We start from the raw sequence: 13,821 nt of genomic DNA on the forward strand, positions 1-13,821 counted from the left end.
CTTCAGAGATTGATAAGGAAGGTGTGATTGAGCCAGATGTTGAAGAACCCCAGGAAATGGGAGATGAAAGCATTGAGGTAAACAAAATTTTTTTAGTCTATTTTCCATACTTAAAGGCAATGAAATATATGCAAGAGTTCATCAATGACCTGTCCACATTTGGAATCTGTAAGCTTATTTTTGGGAAACATTATTGGGCTGTAATTAGAAATTCTGCATGTTTTACAATTTCTGCATTGTGGACCAAGTACCCTTTGGCACATTGGGCAGGGAAGTAGACTGTCTCTTTTTTTTAAAAAAAAAACTTTAAAGCATGTTGTGCTTTATAAAAGTTAAAATGAATCTATGCTGACTGCCCTTGATTAACTTGTGTATTTTCAAATGCTTGCTAATGTAGTTTAATCTTGGTATTCGCAAGGTATGTGAAGGTTTGTAGCTCCGGTTGAGGTTTAGGGGTGTAGGTTTGCTCACTGAGCTGTAGGTTTGATATCCAGATGTTTCATTACCTGGCTAGCTAAATTCATCAGCGACCTCCAAGTGAAGCGAAGCTGTTGTCTCCTGTTTCTATTTATATCTTTCTCCTGGATGGGGTTCCTGGGGTTTGTGGTGATGAGGGGTTGATAGATGGCATCTAGATCTATGTGCTTGTTTATGGCATTGTGGTTGGAGTGCCAGGCCTCGAGGAATTCTCTGGCATGTCTTTGCTTAGACTGCCCCAGGATTGATGTGTTGTCCCAGTCGAAATGATGTTTTTTTCATCCGTGTGTAGGGCTATGAGGGAGAGGGGGTCGTGTCTTTTTGTGGCTAGCTGGTGTTCATGTATCCTGGTGGCTAACTTTTTTCCTGTTTGTCCTATGTAGTGTTTGTGGCAGTCCTTGCATGGAATTTTATAGATGACTTTGATTTTGTCCATGGGTTGTACTGGGTCTTTTAAGTTTGTTAATTTTTGTTGAGAGTATTGGTGGTTTTGTGTGCTAATAGGATTCCGAAGGGTCTCAGTAGTCTGGCTGTCATTTCTGAAACTTCTTTGATATATGGTAAGGTGGTTAGGGTTTCTGGCTGTGTTTTGTCTGCTTGTCGTGGTTTGTTCTTGAGGAATCTGCGCACTCGCATTTCTGGATGTCACAGTAGAAAGAAAGAACAAGGGAGAGTTATAAACCTACGTATTCAGAAAGCCGACAAATACTGACCAAATACTCAATTACACCAACAACCATCCCAACACATACAAACGAAGCTGTATCAGAACACTATTCCAACGAGCCACTACACACTGCAGCACAGACGAACTTTGAAAAGCAGAGGAGAACCACCTATACGACATATTCAAGAAGAACGGATACTCAAAAATACAGTGCGCAGATTCCTCAAGAACAGACCACGACAAGCAGACAAAACACAGCCAGAAACTCTAACCACTTTACCATATATCAAAGAAGTTTCAGAAATGACAGCCAGACTACTGAGACCCCTTTGGAATCCTACTAGCACACAAGCCCACCAATACTCTCAACAAAAACTAACAAACGTAAAAGACCCAGTACAACCCATGGACAAAACCAACGTCATCCATAGAATTCCATGCAAGGACTGCCACAAACACTACGTAGGACAAATATGAAGAAAGTTAGCCACCAGGATACATGAACACCAGCAAGCCACAAAAAAACACGACCCTCTCTCCCTCGTAGCCCCACACACAGATTGAAAAAAACCACCATTTCGACTGGGACAACACATCTATCCTGGGACAGGCTAAGCAAAGACATGCCAGAGAATTCCTCGAGGCCTGGCACTCCAACCACAACGCCATAAACAAGCACATAGATCTAGATGCCATCTATTAACCCCTCATCACCACAAACCCCAGGAACCCCAACCAGGAGAAAGATATAAATAGAAAGCAGGAGACAACAGCTTCGCTTCACTTGGAGGTCGCCACTGATGATGTTACCTAGCCAGGTAATGAAACGTCTGAATATCAAAACTACAGCTCAGTGAGCAAACCTACACCCTAAATCTTGGTATGTACGCCAAAGGAATGAGGAAAGGATTAAGTTCTTTGTTCAAAATGAAGATGTGGAACTAGGAGTTGTCGAGTGATGAGATGAATGTACAACCATAGTTCTTTCGGCTATACACTTGCCAAATGGGAATAATTAGGTGTGTTGTCCCAGACATCTCACCATTTCACTATCAGGTTTGTGCAGCTTTGAAGGAGATCTCTGGTTTTCCTCTTGAAGATAATTGTGCAACAAATAGTGAAGATAATTAGATTTGTGCCTGGGGAGTTTGCTATACACTGCCAGTGGGTTCAGGCATCTATTGAAATAAAGCAATGCTAGGCCATATTTCCTTCAGTTGTCAAGTATTTGTACTTCAAAATATTATTTTCCATTCCCCCCCCCTCAAATGTCCAAACACACTTTTTTTTTGGTGCCTCTAATTCTCTTCCCTTGCTACAGATAGAACTCTCTCTTGATTTCAGGAAGAAGTCAGCATCACCCTGTCATGTTTCTGTCTGTAGTTCCATGGGTGAGTCAGATTGCTGGGACTGTTTCTGTCTGTAGTTTCACTCCCGTTTGGACAATGATTGCACTGACCTCCCACAGCCATCTGGAGGCTCACTTATTTGATCATTCTTCATGCTAGAAGGTGGACAGTAACCTTTCAGTTGTAGCAATCATAACTGTCAGTTTAAATAAGGTAGATTTTGTCTTTGTTGTACCTGATATTGGGTAATGATGATCCACTGAACAATGTTGTATTGCTTTAGGTTTCTGAGGAGCAAATGGATCAAGCCAATGAGAAGAAAATAGAAGCCATTAATGCATTGAGTGAAGGTAGGTATAAACTGAAGCAAATATTTTTGAGGTAGGGAAGGGTTAATGCTCAGCATTTGGAGAGCTTGAAAGTTTTTTTTGTTTAACTCTAATGACTAATGACATTGGCGATTGAGGAAGAATTCTGAAATGCTGGAGATTCCAGAAGTAAGGCTTGTAATGCCAGGATAAACAATTTGGCCTCCGTTTGTTCTTTCAGAAGTTGATGACTTGTATTTCTTTGTCAAAGACTCCAATGGATGTTCATTCAGTGAACATAATGAAGACAGAGATGGCAAGATATTTAGGTATTAAGAGATTCCAAGGCTGTTGGAGGAAGATTATAGTTGAAATTCCAAATCAATTCAATCTAGTTAAATAACGATGCAGGCTCAATATGATCATTTACTGCTTTTTTTTAAAAAAACTACCTCTTTGCAAGTAAATACATTGTGTCCACTTAATCAGAAAGAGCTCTGCTCGGTCAATCGTCAACCATCTCTTTTGTTAAGAAAAGAGTTCAGATTATTCATCCTTTTCTATTGGGTATAACTTGAAGTTGTGGTATTGTACCTGGAGCATGTCCATATTTCTTAAATTCTTCACATCCATAGCTGCTACGTGCCTTAATTCTCCCTAAGAGGAAAAATGTTTTTAAACTTGAAAGGGTTCAGAAAATATGGATGTTGCCAGGACTGGTGGTTTGAGTTTTAGGGAGAGGCTGAATAGGCTGGGGCTATTTTCCCTGGAGCATTGGAGGCTGAGGGGTGACCTTATAGAGGTTTATAAAATCATGACAGGTGTGGATAAGGTGAATAGCCAAGGTCTTTTTTTTCCCCAGGGTAGGGGAGTCCAAAACTCAAGGAAATAGATTTTAAGGTGAGGGGGGAAAAGGTTTAAAAGGGACTGAAATGATAATGTTTTTGCCCAGAGGGTGGTGAATGTATGGAATGAGCTGCCAGAAGAGGTAGTGGAGGCTGGTACAGTTATAACCTTTGAAAGACATGTGGATGGGTACATGAATAGGAAGGGTTTAGAGGGAAATAGGACTAGATAAATTGAGGACATCTGGTCAGAATGGACAAGTTAGACCATGCTGTACAACTCTGTTTTTTTGCTAATAGATTAGGCATAGAATCAATGTTGCTTATTTACAGGGATGGAACCCTCCTAGAAATTTCCAGTCCTTTGTTTATAAATCCTGTACTCGGTCTAAGCTTTTTGGTTTCTTGATACAGGGAACTTGGAAAAAGCCATTGGCCACTTTACAGAGGCCATTAAGTTGAACCCACGTCTAGCTGTTCTTTACGCGAAGCGAGCCAGGTAAGAATGCTGAAATGGAGCTTTGCAAATGAGCCAGTGGCTTACAGTAGAATTTTTGAAGACAGGAATTCCAGATGTCAGTCAGGGCAGTAACTTGAACAAGGCACCAAGCCGTAGTAGAGGGCAGGAATGATGTTTCCTTGTGCTCGCTTTAGAGGTGCATGTTAGAATCGTCACACCACAGCCCCTGGGTTGCCGAAACTATAATGTTAGTCAAATGTCTGAAACGCTTAGAAGGAACATATAAATTCTGACTTCAGGAACAAATGGAGAGGTGCAACATCCAGAATTGAGAATTCAGGTTAGGGTTGACCCTTCACCAAATGTAAGGAAACATTATCGATTGGCAGAGTTTATCTACAAATGTCCTTTTGTTTTGGGAGTCTGTGTAAAATAGGATTTCCCTTTTTTTGTGCCTTTATATCTTTGTGTATTTCTAGAATAAAATGCTGAGAAGTATCATCCTTGAAGTGTCCCTTTAAACACTGCACGCTGGAGTAGGAGAAAGAATGTTTGAGATCCTATTTTTAAGGGATGGGTCCCTGGGCACTTCTCTGGCATGAGTCTGAAAACTTCTGGTGACATCATCCTAATGCCAATCTGTTGGGAAATGCTGTTATTGGCCATTATAAATTAATTACTAGATTTCAAGGAAAATGTTGAATAAATGAATCTGAAATGAAAGTTAGAAGTACTGACTTGCTCTCCAGCTACTCCACTATTCCTTGTGTGCAGTAATAGATTACATCTGAAAAGGAATTAAAATTTTAGTAGACTGAGTCTCTAATTTTCAGTTCGGTAGGTGGCTGGTTTGAGATACAGAATGACGCCACTTGCCCAGTTGAATTCCCATATTGGTCGAGGTCATCGTGACCTCTCCCTCAACATCACCCCTCCTATGAGGCATGATGACCCTTCATTTAACCTCACCAACAGTCATCTCAGAGCAGCCTATGGTGCTCTGGGGCTGTGGTGATTTTTACATGTTTTGCTACTTCATCATCATCTAGCTAATCACTGGGCTATTAGCTGTCCTAACAAATATAGCCTATATTTGTTCTTCTGATCCATTATTGGTGCTTTTTGGTAATGAATATGTCTCTGCGCTAGCCGCAATTGAATTGACCCATACATTTGGTCTTTTGTGAACTGGCCACTAAGTGCATAATGGGGACCACAAATCGTTGCTCCCTGTATTCCCAGATTCTTTTCCTTGCATTACCCCATCCCCTTCCAACTATAACCAAGGTTAGGATAGATTTGAATAGATGCACTGTTATTCCACAAATATTAACTGACCGTATGAACTTGATATGCCCGTGAATAACTTATGTTTGCTACCCTGATACTGTTCAAGACTTTGACCCATGTGTTCTCCTTGTTTTGTGGAGTGTTCCACAGCTCTAATTTAAAAAGGTCTCTGAATAATTTCTAATGCTATTAATGAACAGGAGTAGGCTATTAAGCTGATCAGGTGATTTCTGTTTTGAACGTATTTTTTCAATGTTTGAGCTTCCATGATGCTCTAGGGTAGAGAATTCCAAAGAGTTAAAAATATTCTTCTTAATTAGTCTTAAATAACCTAAATTGTTATCCTGAGATTATGCTCCCTTGTTCTAAACTCGCCAGCTAATTTCTGTTTCTTAACATCTTGATGGTACTGTGTGACCCTGCGCTGAGCGTACTGGCAAGAGACTGTACCCCAACTCAGACACAGGTCTTATTTTCACTGATGCCCAATAGATTCTTCCCAGTAGATGTCACTAGATAGCAATCAGGACTTGGAATTTATTTCCATTCCACCTTGTAGCTTGGGGGCTCAGATCGGTTATAATATTCCTAATGCTGTCTTTGCTGGGATTACCTCACTTGACAGGGATTTGCCATTGGATATGAGGCCTTTTGATCTGAATATGTCCATGTGACCTTTTCCTGAGAGAAAGAGGATGCTGGAGAGACAAGGGTTGAAAAGTGTGATACTGGAAAAGCACAGCAGGTCAGAGAGCATCTAATGAGGAGAGTCGACATGATGAAGGGCTTATGCCCGAAGCATCAACTGTTCTGCTCCTCGGATGCTGCCTGACCTGCTGTGCTTTTCCAGGATCACACTTTTCGACGTATCCCTTTCCCCCCGTCAGACCACTAATTTGATACTAAATATTTAGTGAAACAGCACAAGACAATATTTCCTGCTTCAGACTGCATATTATCCTGTTCATGCTTTTTTGAAAAGCATGAGGTTACCTCTTTGTTTTTTCTTATCCTGTAGTAAGCAGTGTGTTTTTTTTTTCTCTTCAGTGTGTATGTGAAAATGCAGAAACCCAATGCAGCCATTCGGGACTGTGACAAAGCCATCAGCATCAATCCTGACTCGGCACAGCCTTACAAATGGAGGGGGAAGGCACACAGGTGAGGACAAGAATGTGGTGTTATTGCAATGAACTTTAAAGATAGAAGCTTGTTTTAAAACAAACACAAGCAAAAAGGGTTGAATGCTGTAGGCATCTAAGTGTTTTACAGCGAAGAGGAACCCCTTATTAAATGTTATCCAGTGTCCTTCCAGAATATTATTTTAAAATGTACCCTTTTTCCTGTCCCTGTTCTGCATGATTGCTGTATGGGGTACAGTTAGACTTTCAGCTTTCGTCCCTACCTTCAGGAGCAATGTTTGAGGCTGTGAGTATTGGTGAGTGTTTGAACATTAAGCAGAGTTGCCCAATGCCCACTTCACATTAATCAAGTCCTGTCCTGATTGCAGGCTTGGATTAAGATCCTTCATGTCAATAACGAAAGATCTTAATCCACGCCAACAATCTGACAATTCTTCCTTGTTTGAACTCTGGGTGATGAGAAAATTTTGAGTTGTTTGGTAAGGTTACCATCAGTTACATGACTTAGTACCTGCAAGGTTCTGCTGCCAGTAGGAGAAGATTGAGTTTTGAATTACTTGCTGGCTCAGGACTTCCTCTCTATACGTTTTCTTTCCATCTCTCGTATGCATTTCCTTTTGGGGAGGCTGCTTCATTTTTTAGTTTATGCCGTGTGTGGCATTCATGTATGAGTCTTTCCCAGACTTAGACTTAGGTGACACTTGAGCTCCTAAATAAGCTACTGTTGGATCTACAGTGGCTTCCAAAGGCAGTTTCAGTGAAAGTAGTTAAGCGTCTTATTTGGACAATGTGTGATCATGTACTACTGAGTTAAGTGAACTTATCCAGTACTGACGGTTTTTGATAATGACTGAAACTTCAGTCTTGAGGTAGGACTGGAGGGCTAGTGCGTATGTTATTTGGTTTCCTTTGTGATGACTGTAAGGCTGAAGTTGTTGCGTACATTGGAAAACAAAGCCATGCTACATTGCCTGTCCAGCTCTAAGCTGTCCACTAGTCATTGACAAATAAATTGTAAAATTTTCTTTGGAGACTTAGTCTTTATATGAAGTTGTTTCAGATTGAGCAGCTTCCTCTGTTACGCCATTTGCAATTTTGATGTGAGGATCATCATGGAAGGCATCAGAGAGCATGGTGGAGAAAAACAGTTGGTGTTAGTATGCAGCCCTGTTTAACTCTGTTAATAGCTGGGAATGGGTCAGAAGACTCACTATCCCCCAACGTATATAAACCATGAATTTATTGTTATGCATTTCTGAGGGAAGCTGAATCCCTTCCAGTGCCCCTCAAGGACTCTGTCAACCATCTTAGTCAAGTCCACAAAAGACTACATGTTCTGCTCTTGCTTTTCTGCTGGAGCTGTCAACTGCAAGCACTGTATTTTCTCAACCTTTCTCAAACCTTTTTTAAAATGCAAAGTCTGTCTCTCAGCTGATCCTAATTGAGATGCTCTACCAGATGGTTTGGAAGGATTCTGTCTAAAGTGGGCAGGTGTGAGATTTCATGACAGCTATCCCAAGATTTCAATTCCACCTATTTGGAAGGGCAGTTTTTGTATTCTTCCAGGATGGTGGATGCTTTCTCAGTCAGAAAGTGAGCTTCTTGAGCAGACATGACCTCTGGCCATGTAGAACTCATTTGGGTTAGCGTCACCTGTTTTCTTAATTCTTTGTGGACATGACTGACTTTTGTTATCCATCAATATCTGCCCATGAGTGGAGCAGATGGTTGGGCCATTGCAGAGGGGAGTTGAGAATGAACCACATTACTGTTATTTTCTTGCCTCCACATTAGTATGCCAGATGGGCTTTTACAACAACCATTGATAGTTTCATGATTGCTGTTGCTGAAACCAGCATGAAATCTTGATTTTATGAATTTAATTAAAATTATTATGTGCCATAAGGAAACTTGAGCCCATATCCCCAGAACATTGATTAGCCTGGAACTCTGAATTACCAGTCGAGGAATATTGCCACTATGCCACAGAAAATGAATAAAGCTGCTGTAGCTTTGCTGCAAGACGGGAGTTTGACTGCATTTGCTATTTCTAATGTGTGAAAGGATCACAAGAGATAGCAACATGTGGTGGTTTATTTCTTCATTGGGTTGATTTGAGGGTATGGGGTCAGGAGTGTGGTGCTGGAACAGCACAGGAGGTCAGGCAGAATCTGAGGAGCAGGAGAATTGATGTTTTGGGCATGAGCCCTTCAGGAATGAGGCTTGTGTGCCAGGGGGCGCTGAGCGATAAATAGGGGGTTGGGGTGCGGGTGGGGGAAGGTAGCTGAGAATGCAGTAAACAGGTGAAGGTGAGGGAGAGGAGCGTGGAGCAGATATTTGGAAAAGGTGATGGACATGTCAGGAGGGCGGTGCGAGTTGGATGCTTGAGACTGGGATAAAGTGGGGGAAGGGGAAATGAGGAAACTGGTGAAATCCACATTAATCCTGTGTGGTTATAGGGTCCCAAGGCAGAAGATGAGGCATAATTCGTCCAGTCATCAGGTGGTAAAGGTTTGGCATGGTCGAGTGGGAGGTGGAGTTGAAGTGTTCAGCCATGGGGCGATGGGGTTGCTTAGTGCAGGTGTCCCAGAGATGTTCTTTGAAACTATCCGCAAGTTGGCATCCTATCTCCCTGATGTTGAGGAGACCACATCGGGTGCAATGGATACAGTAGATGACATTGGTGGAAATACAGGTAAATTTCTGTCGGGTGTGGAAAGATCCGTTGGGGCGTTGGACAATGGTGAGAGGGTAGATATTGGCGCAGGTTTTTCACTTTCTGCGGGTGGCAGGGGAAAGTGCTGGGAGAGGGGTGTGTGGATCTGACGAGGGAGTTGCAGAAGGAATGGTCTCCCAGAAATGCTGATAGGGGTGAGGAGGGAAATATATCCCAGGTGGTGGGGTCTGTTTGTAGGTGGCGAAAGTGGCTGAGGATGATGCAATGTACACGGTGGTTGATAGGTTGGAAGGTGAGGACCAGGAGGGTTTCTGTCCTTGTTGCATTGGGAGGAGTGGGGTTCAAGGGCAGAGGTACTGGAAATAGAGGAGATGCATTGGAGGGCATTGTTGACCATGTGGGAGGGGAACTTGCGATCTTTGAAGAAGACAGCCACCTGAGATTTTCTATGGTGGAATTGGGTATCCTAGGAACAGATGAGGTGGAGGAGTTGGAAATAAGGGATGGCATTTTTACAGGAGACAGGGTGGGAGGATATGTAGTCCAGGTAGCTGTGGGAGTTGGTGAGTTTGTAGTAGTAGTTGTCCCTGGTGCCAGTGTTGGAGATGGAGAGGTCCAGGAAGGGGAGGGAAGTGTCTGAGATGTTTCAGGTGAATTTGAGGTCAGGATAAAAGGTGTTAGTGAAGATGAGAAACAGTTCATCCTCCTCGTGGGAGCACGAGGTAGTGCTGATACACAGTCATCGATGTAGTGGAGGAAAAGGTGGGGAATGGTGCCGGTGTAGCTGGGGAAGAGGGACTGTTCCACATACCTGACAGAGGCATAGCTGGTAACCATGACTATCCCTTTGGTTTGGAGGATGTGGGAGGATTGGAAGGAGATGTTGTTAAGGGCGAGGACCATTACGGCCAGGCATATGAGGGTGTCATTGGAAGGGTATGGTTGGGATGGCATGAGAGGAAGGAACGGAGGGCTTGGAGACCTTCATCATGGCGGCTAGATGTATGCTGAGAATGCAGTAGGTGGATGAAGGTGGGGGAGAAGGTGATTTGTCGGAGAGGAGGGAGGAGCGCATAGATGGGAAAGACTGTTGACAGCTGAGATTTGAGGATATGCTTGAAATACTCCCACAAGCACTCACTCTTGTCGTAAGTCCCGCAATGTAAGCAAATTTCGGTTAGTCGGCCCTCTGACGTGCTAATTTCTAACCATGATTCAGGGAACGCTGACTTAGATTTTAAACCCCTTCACAAAAATAGACTGGCACCCAAATGCCGCTAGTTTAAAATGGAAATTCTGTGACGATACAAAATTAGGCTACATTGTAGACAGTAAATAGTATAAAAATTGCCAAGAGGTATTGATGGACTAAGTCAATGGGCAAAACTGTGACAAACTGATTTCAATGTAAGCAAATATGATTATCCTTTTTGGACTGTAAAAGGGTAGATCAAAATACTTTCTAGATGGAATGTCGAAAGAGACTTGGAAGTTCAGAACTGTTGTGAACAGGTACAGAAAATAATCAAGAAGGCTAAGGGAATGCAGGTCTTTACATTTAGAGGATTTGTGGATAAGGGTGCAAATGTAATGCTGCAGCTACACACACAACCCTGGTTAGACTCCATTTAGACTACCGTGAGCAGATCAGAAGAATGTTTTGACCTTGGAGAGAGTACAGCATAGGTGACAAGAATGATATCTGGATTTCAGGGATTAAATTGTAAGGAGACGTTATACATAGTAAGCCTATTTTAATGTTTATTGAAAGTTAAGGGGTCATCTGATTGAAGTCTTCAAGAAATTAACAGGAAAAGACATGGTCGATAAAGATAAATCATTTCCACTGGTTGGACATTCTAGAACTTAGAGGGGGCGTAGTCTGGGAATTAGGGCCAGGCTATTAAGGATTGATGTTAAGAAGCACTTCTACATGCACAGAGTAGTGAACATTTTGGAACTCTTTTCCGCAAAGTGGTTGAATCAGTTCGTATTTTTAAATCTGAGAGACACACGTTTTTGTTAAGTAATTATATGAAGGGATATGAGCCAAAGGCAAGTCTATAGAGTTCGACCACAAATCGACCATGATCTCTCTGAATGGCAGTGGCTCAAGGGACTAATGGCCTATTTCTGTTTACATGTTATTGATATGAATGAATTAGACACCTTTCATCTCAGTCCTTTAAATGTTTTGATAATGATTATGTTTGGCTAATAATTTGTTATTGAAGTAAGCCCTGTAAAGGTGATGTTTCTTCTGTGATGGCTTCTCAGTTGCTTTAGTATTTTCATTGAATCAACCTTGAAGATTGAGTAGGCCAGGGTCTCTGGAACGGTGGAGAACAGTATATTCTAGATGGTCATCTGATCATAGTGAATGCAGTGTGTTTCACTGGACGCAGAAAACTTTTGAATTTCTCTTGAGCGTTTCCTTCATGACTGTCTATTTAATCCTTGAGCAGGGGATTGTTACCTCCACTTAACCAAGGTAGCGAGTCAAACCCCAGGCGACAAGCTGGTCATCTGTCTGAGAGAACTGACTTTTCGTGATGCCGAAATGATTCCTGATTTTCCTGGTGTGACCAAATTGATCTTTGTGATTTTTATTTTAAAAGTGGCATCTTTTCTGGTCAGTTTTCAGTTATAGAGTGGTCTTATTCTGAGAATGCAGTATATAATTGTAGCTACATTTATTTCCCTAGCTCTACTCTGCATTTTCTTTTTGCCAAAGCTAGAATGTGGCCATGTGGGCATCATGTATATAAGTCTTGGCCGCATGTTGGTGGGCTATTATATTTGACATGATTTGGAGGTGCCGGTGTTGGACTGGGGTGTACAAAGTTAAAAATCACACGCCAGGTTGTAGTCCAACAGGTTTAATTGGAAGCACACTAGCTTTCGGAGCGATGCTCCTTCATCAGGAGATTGTGGAGGGCTCGATCGTAACACAGAATTTATAGCAAAAATTTGCAGTGTGATGTAACTGAAATGATACATTGAAAAATTGATTCTGTTCAGCCTTTCATCTGTTAGAATACAGTGATAGTTTCACTTCTTTCATTTGTAGATCACAAAACCCTTTTTTTTTTAAAAGGTGCATTCTTGGGTTAGCTGTTAACAATGGTGATAGCTCGACAATATGTTGAAGGTGTTAGCCCCCTGTGTTCTGTCTATGACCTGATGTTTAGATTGATTCTAATCTAATAAGTGAAATAAGAGTTTTACATAAATTCAAGTTTTTGAGCTCAAGAGTTCTACATGAATGTATGTAGTTTTTGAGCAAAATGCAATGTAACTCTGCAAGTACGAATTCACTACACAAAATGTGTGCATGTGGGTCTTTGTCTGTCTGTGTGTGTCTGTTTGGGGTGGGGGTTGAGTGAGAGAAAGTGTGTGTAGTGAGTGCAGAGTGTCTTAAGTCTGTGTGTTTGTGTGTGTGTGTGTGTGTGTGTGTGTGTGTGTGGTGCAATGGTGATCACCTATAATGTAACATGAACCCAAGGTCCCGGTTGAGGCCCTCCATATGGGTACCGAACTTAGCTATCAGCCTCTGCTCGGCCACTTTCCTCTGCTGCCTGTCCCGAAGTCCACCTTGGAGGATGGTCACCTGAAGGTCCGAGGCTGAATGTCCTGGACCACTGAAGTGTTCCCCAACTGAGAGTGCGGTGCCCATTCATCCGTTGTCATAGCCTTTGCTTGGTTTTCCCAATGTACCATGCCTCCGGGCATCCTTGCCTGCAACGTATAAGATAGACAACGTTGGCTGAGTCACATGAGTACCTGCCATGTACAAGGTGGGAGGTAATAGTCGTACCACGCGTAATAGTGGTATCTATGTCCACAATCTGACACGTCTTGCAGCGTCCACCGTGACAGGGTTGTATAGAGTTGTCCTGAAAGCTGGGCAGTTTGCTGCGAACAATGATCTGTTTGAGGTTTGGCGGTTGTTTAAAGGCAAGTAGTGGAGGTGTGGGGAAGGTCCTGGTGAGGTGCTCATCCTCATTGATAATGTGTTGCAGGTCACGAAGAACATGGTGTAATTTTTCAGCCCCTGGGAAGTACTGAACAACGAAGGGTACCCTGTCAGTTGCAGCACGTGTCTGTCTCCTGAGGAGGTCATTACGGTTCCTTGCTGTGGCACGTCGGAACAGGCGGTCGATGAGTTGAGCATCGTACCCCGTTCTTGTGAGGGCATCCCTGAGTACTTCCAGGTGTCCGTCATGTTCCTCCTCATCTGAGCAGATCCGGTGTATGCGTAGGGCTTGTCCATAGGGAATGGCTGTTTTAATATGTTTTGGGTGGAAGCTGGAGAAGTGTAGCATTGTGAGGTTGTCTGTGGGGTTTGCGGTAGAGTGTGGTGCTGAGGTGTCCACCCTTGATGGAGACGCACGTGTCCAAGAATGAGACAGTCGAGAGTAGTCCATGGTGAGTTTGATGATGGGATGAAACTTGTTGATGTCACTGTGTAGTTTTATCAGTGACTCCTCACCATGAGTCCAGAGGAAGAAAATGTCATCAATGTACCTGGTGTACAATGTTGGTTGGAGATCCTGCATAGAGAAGAAATCTTGTTCGAACCTGTGCTTAAAAATCTTGGCATATTGGG

The 13,821-nt window shown here is 42.6% G+C and overlaps 1 protein-coding gene across 1 annotated transcript in view; it reads left to right on the forward strand.

Moving 5' to 3' along the window:
• The window catches only part of st13 (ST13 Hsp70 interacting protein), a 50,512-nt gene that overhangs the window by 20,236 nt on the left and 16,455 nt on the right, over positions 1-13,821 (forward strand). The window contains exons 4-7 of the mRNA XM_060849673.1: positions 7-77; positions 2,777-2,843; positions 4,061-4,145; positions 6,444-6,554. Coding sequence (XP_060705656.1) covers positions 7-77; positions 2,777-2,843; positions 4,061-4,145; positions 6,444-6,554 — 334 coding nt within the window. The remainder of the gene's footprint in view (positions 1-6; positions 78-2,776; positions 2,844-4,060; positions 4,146-6,443; positions 6,555-13,821) is intronic.

This window comes from Hemiscyllium ocellatum, chromosome 33 (genome assembly GCF_020745735.1).
Source record: "Hemiscyllium ocellatum isolate sHemOce1 chromosome 33, sHemOce1.pat.X.cur, whole genome shotgun sequence".
Classification (NCBI taxonomy): Eukaryota; Metazoa; Chordata; class Chondrichthyes; order Orectolobiformes; family Hemiscylliidae; genus Hemiscyllium; species Hemiscyllium ocellatum.